At 49.6% G+C, this 5,450-nt stretch overlaps 1 protein-coding gene across 1 annotated transcript in view; it reads left to right on the forward strand.

Moving 5' to 3' along the window:
- Positions 1–5,450, forward strand: part of FAM227A (family with sequence similarity 227 member A) — a 52,808-nt gene that overhangs the window by 2,326 nt on the left and 45,032 nt on the right. Inside the window, exons 3-4 of the mRNA XM_015568807.1 lie at positions 3,541–3,610; positions 4,327–4,403. Coding sequence (XP_015424293.1) covers positions 3,541–3,610; positions 4,327–4,403 — 147 coding nt within the window. The remainder of the gene's footprint in view (positions 1–3,540; positions 3,611–4,326; positions 4,404–5,450) is intronic.

Below are 5,450 nucleotides of genomic sequence, written 5' to 3' on the forward strand. Positions count from 1 at the left end.
TGAAAGTATCGAGTTCTCGGTTATCCCTGTCCTCGTGTGCACAACTGCCTCACAGCACAGTGGTGCGTTGTTGTAACTGGGGAACCTGAGTTGGCACATCATCATTACCCCAAGCCCATCCTCTACATTAGCGGCCTCTCGTTGTGCTGTGCATTCCGAGAGGGAGAGGGAGAGAGAGATAGAAACATCAATGATGAAAGAGAATCACTGATCGGCTGCCTCCTGCACACCCCACACTGGGGGTCAAGCCCGCAACCCAGGCATGTGCCCTTGACCAAGATCGAACCCTAGACCCTTCAGTCCACAGGCTGACGCTCTGTCCATGGAGCCAAACTGGCCAGGGTGACAGGTCATTTCTTTTTAGTACTGAGTGGTATTCCATTGTCGGAACGCTCCACAGTTTATTTCTCTGCTTACCTACTGAGGGACATCTTGGTTGCTTCCACGTTGGGTAATTATGAATAAAGTTACGCTACATATCCACGTGCAGGGTTTTTGTGGACATGGTTTTCAGTTCATGTGGGTAAATACCACGGAGCAGGATTCCTGGACCATACGTTGAGTATGTTTAAGTGTAAGAAACTGCTAAAGTGGCTGCTCCATTTTCATTTCTATCAGCAATGAAGGATAATTCTTGTTCCACATCCTTGTCAGCATTTGGTGGTGTCGGTGTTCTGGATTTTGGCCATTCTAATTGGTACATAATGATATCTCATTTTTTAATTTGAAATTCTCTAATGATATGTGACAGTAAACATCTTTTCATGTGCTTACTGGCCATCTGTGTTTTTTCTTTAGTGAGGTGTCTGTTAAGGTCTTTGCCCCATTTTGTAATTGAATTGTTTGTTTTCTTATCGCTGGGTTTTCAGAGTTCTTTGTATCTGTTGGATAACAGTCTTTAGCCTGTATGTCTTCTGCAAGTATGTTCTCCCAGCCTGTGGCCTGTGTTCTCATTCTCTTGACATTGTCTTTTGCAAAGCAGACATTTTTCATTTCAATGAATTCCAACTATCAATTGTTTCTTTCATGGATCGTATCTTTGGTGTTGTATCTAAAAAGTCATCGCCGTACCCAAGGTCATTTAAGTTTCCTCCTGTTATCCTATAGGAGTTTACAGTTTTACCTCCTATATTTAGTCTGTGATCTGTTTTGAGTTCATTTTTATGAAGGGTGTAAGGTCTGTGTCTTGGTTCATTTTTTTGCATCAGATGTCCAGTTGTCTTAGCACCATTTGTTGAAAAGACTGTATGTGCTCCATTGTATTGCCTTTCCCCCTCTGTCCAGGTTCCGTTGCCTGTATAGTATTTATGTGGGTGTATGTCTGGCCGAGGTTTGCCGTGCCCTTTACACCCAGGCCTTGATTGGGTGGCCGCTTCTGCTGGGTCAGCACCTGCAGCCAGGTTGGTCTCTCCAGCCTCCGTCCTGCCTGCTGGATGCTCCTAGCACAGTGCCTGGCGGATGAGAAGTCTTAATAGATCAGCACTGACACCTGAGTGGGCCGCCTCCTTTTGAGGCCCAGTTCCCCCTCCTCCCATCCTATCCTATTCCTTCCCTCATGTCCTAAGTGTGGGTCTCCCTCCAGGCTCCGGCCAGGAGCCATGCGTGGCTCTTTTTCCAGCCTCCCTGAGAGCTTGTTCGCCCACCGCTTCACTACTCATTCCCGGGTAGGCATTCCTTCCTCCCTGCCTGCGGGCCACTACCTCTGGAAGGCCTTCTCGGTCACTCCACCCCAAGACTAGTGTGGATAGCTCTTCTGGGCCCCTCCTGTCATCCTGTCCTTCCCACCACAGCGCCACTCAGCTCTTGATCATCAGCTTCCCCCCATTCGTCTGGGAGGCCTTGTAGGGCAGGGATGGCATCACTGCTCCCTGCTGCATCCTCACATGGGCACAGCGCACGGCTTTTAGTAGGTGCCCAGGGAATACCTGTGGAATGAGTAATGCATTTGCAAATTGTCGCTTCTCACCTGCATTTCGGGCCCATGTTCCAGCTACCTAGAGGAGAGGTACCTAAACCTAATTAATCGTCTGACTGCCGGGAGCGTTTTAGAAACTAAAAGTGAAAATTGCAAGGCGAATGCTCCCATTTGAACCAAATAACTCTGAAAGGTGATGAGAGAAACTAAGGGTATTGGGCAAGGGGTAGAAAGAAGACTTTTTACTGTGCTATTTTGGCTTTGTACCATGCAAATTTGTGTGTGTGTGTGTGTGTGTGTGTGTGTGTGTGTGTGTTTAAATAGAAAACTATTCAGGAGTCACAATAAACAATTCAGGACCCGACACAGACCCAAGGAATAAGCCTCTAATGAATCTGAATATCTGGATAATCGCCTGCGATGCTGGTCATCAGCCAGGCACAGCCCCACTGGTAGGTCCTGCTGTCACTCCAGTGCAAACTCAGCCAAATGCCGGTCTCATCATTTCCCCCTAAAACTTGCTTCCTCCCAGTGTCCAGCTCCCCTTTCTGTTCCCTCCGTGTGCAGGTCTTGTCCCTCCTTCCAAGGCCCTTACAATATTGGCTGCAGGGCATCTGGGAAGGACCAGAGGCCTTGCTGTTCTGCTACATTGACACCCACCCACCGATTCATCCATCATGGCTTATCCCTGTGTTCTGTCCTAGAGCAACGTGTTGCCACATACCATATCAGTGTGAGCCCTGCCCCACGGACACACACCTGCACACATGCCGGTTCAGGAGAGAGACAGGGGAAGGCTCAGAGGCACTTCACCGTTAGCAAGCTCAGGCGACAGAGGCCTCATAATTTCCCCACTCCTGTGCCACCTCTTCCAGGCAGTCCTCTGTGACTGCTCCAGCTCACATTCACCTCACTTGAGTGAAACCTAAATTTACCAGTGTAATTGTTGACTTAGCTCCCAGAATAGATTGTAAGTTCCTTGAGGGCCAGAACACAGAATCACACTTCTTTGTTAACTTGGTTATCTGGGCACGGTGGCTAAAAATCAGTACAACTTGTTGGGTCACTGACATTCATTTTTCTTTCCTTTTCAGGAGGGTGTGTGGGGGGAGGAGAGGAGGAGTCAGAGGCCAAGAGAATGTTTTTGAGAGGTCAGGGGTACGAGGCCCAATAATAATAATAGCTACCCTTTATTGAGCAGCTCCTATGTGATAGCCTCTGCGCTTGTGTTTTAAGATGCAGTAAATACTTTGTATCTGATCCTTGTAAGAACCCTGAAAGGTAGGTATTATTATTCCCCTTTTCCCGAGAGATTAAACAGTACCTTGGATCTGCTCCAAACCCTGTACTCCTCAAAGGCGGAGCCCGGAGCTGCAGCTGGGAGGAGGAGCATCGTGAGAGGGGGCAGGGGTGGGGGATGTATTAGCGGTGACACTGAGGATGAGGCCAGAAGCCACCAAGATCCTACCACCGGTGTGGGGGTGGGGGGGGACAGCAAAGGCTGTCACAAACTCTGCTCCGGGCCTTTTGCACGCCAACAGGCGACGTGGCCTCGTCCCTGACCGCCCGCCCGCGCCAAGATCTGCACCGCTCCCTAATGCCCCGTTTCTTCTTGGTTTTTGAAGGCAATTGAGAGATTTGAGATGGAGAAGAAGGCTTTAAAAGAGAAAAGCCACCGCAGCTCGGAAGACAGAGGCAAAATCCTTTCTCATCGCCTTTCTCATAGTGCAGTGATGGCGAACCTATGACACGCGTGTCATAAGTGACGCGCGAACTCATTTTTTTGGTTGATTTTTCTCTGTTAAATGGCATTTAAATATATAAAATAAATATCAAAAATAGAAGTCTTTGTTTTACTATGGTTGCAAATATCAAAAAATTTCTCTATGTGACACGGCACCAGAGTTAAGTTAGGGTTTTTCAAAATGCTGACACGCCGAGCTCAGAGGTTCGCCATCACTGTCCTAGTGTTTCTGTGGGGTTCGGCTTTCTAGTATCTAAAACGCGTTCAGTAGGGATCCAGAGTTTCAGATGAGGATAGTTTTGTAATCTTCGGAAGGAGTCTGAAATCTGACTTCTTGGCATTGGGCAACAAAGGAGGGAAGGGCCATACCACTCAGAGGCCACCTACTATGTGCCACACTGCACCAGGCGGTTCGTACCTATTTCCCTGCCAAGTCTTCACGATGCCCAACCAGTAAGGTGGCACCACGGAATGTATTTTGTAGATGAGCAGGCTTGGGGGGGGAGGGCTTAACAAGTCAGCAGCATGGGTGGGATCGAATAACATGAATCCTGTGAGTGTCACGGGCAGTTCAGGTTGGATGAAAAGGTCAGTTATAATTACGACCCAGCCGTGGACGGACCCTGCGGGCTCTCACATCCCGTTCTCTTCTCCCGCTCCCCTGCAGGCAAAAGTCAAAGAAAAGCACCCGATACTTGCAGTGGCTCGGTGTCCAGAAATGTCCGATCTATCTCTATTAAAAGGGTAAGGGCTCCTGGGTGTGTGTCGCACTGGTTTCTGCTGGGCATGAAACCCGTTTTATTCCTGGGAGGGGGCGGGAGGCGGGCCGGAGTAATTGGCACCTGGATGGTGATGGTGCAGGAAAACCCAGAGTTCCCTTTATAGAGGACCGCCAAGTATTTTAATAACGCTGGTTCTCACAACACCCCGGAAAGAGCAGAATGGAGAGTGTTCCAGGGGCATGTGTCTGTTTCCTTGTAGAAGGTAGATGTTTGCTCTTAGGAACAGAGTTCAGATTCAGCTCCCACAGCGCTCCATGCCGCGTTCGCTCCAAGGGGCGTTCACACAGCAGGGCTGGTCTGCCAGTCCCTGCAGACGCCCGAGAAGCTGGGAGTCAGTAGTTAGATGACCGTCCCCCATCACGCAGAGTTGAGGGGAGAGCCCCACTTCCTGCTCGGACCCTGGGACCCAGGGCCAGACCCCACCCTCTCTAGCAGCCACCCCAGTTAAGGCTCTCCTAAGCTTGCTCTTTAAACTTCTCAGGTCACACGTATTCAAACCTTTTAAATGCTGGAGAATAGGGACAATACAGTGTTATCTTCTCTTCACCTTTTAGCCTAGGAAGTGCCCACGCAGCATAAAGTCCAGCAGGTGAGAGTCAGCATGGAAGCTGCCGTCTAACCCGTGACGGTGGCCGAGCAGATTTAAATGTCCTGCCCAAGGTGGCAGAGCTGCTAAACGGTGGAGCTGACGTCTGACCCCAGGCCGCCCGACCCAGAGTCAGTGCTTGCGTGACTGAGTTCAGCCACGGTCAAGGCCATAGTCCAGTTAGAGAGCAATTCAGGGAGAGAACCAAGATGGCGGCATAGGTTAACGCCGGAGATTGCTGCCTCAAACAACCAATTCAAAAATACACCTAAAAGACGGAATGGACATCATCCAGAACCACAGAAAGGCTGGCTGAGTGGAAATTCTACAACAAGGAGGAAAGAGAATATCATACCCAGACTCAGAGGAGGCGCAGTGATGAAGTGAAATACTCAGGTGCGGAGAGCGCGCGGAGCGGGCTGG

This window comes from Myotis davidii, unplaced genomic scaffold, assembly GCF_000327345.1.
Source record: "Myotis davidii unplaced genomic scaffold, ASM32734v1 scaffold2370, whole genome shotgun sequence".
In the NCBI taxonomy this organism is placed as follows: domain Eukaryota; kingdom Metazoa; phylum Chordata; class Mammalia; order Chiroptera; family Vespertilionidae; genus Myotis; species Myotis davidii.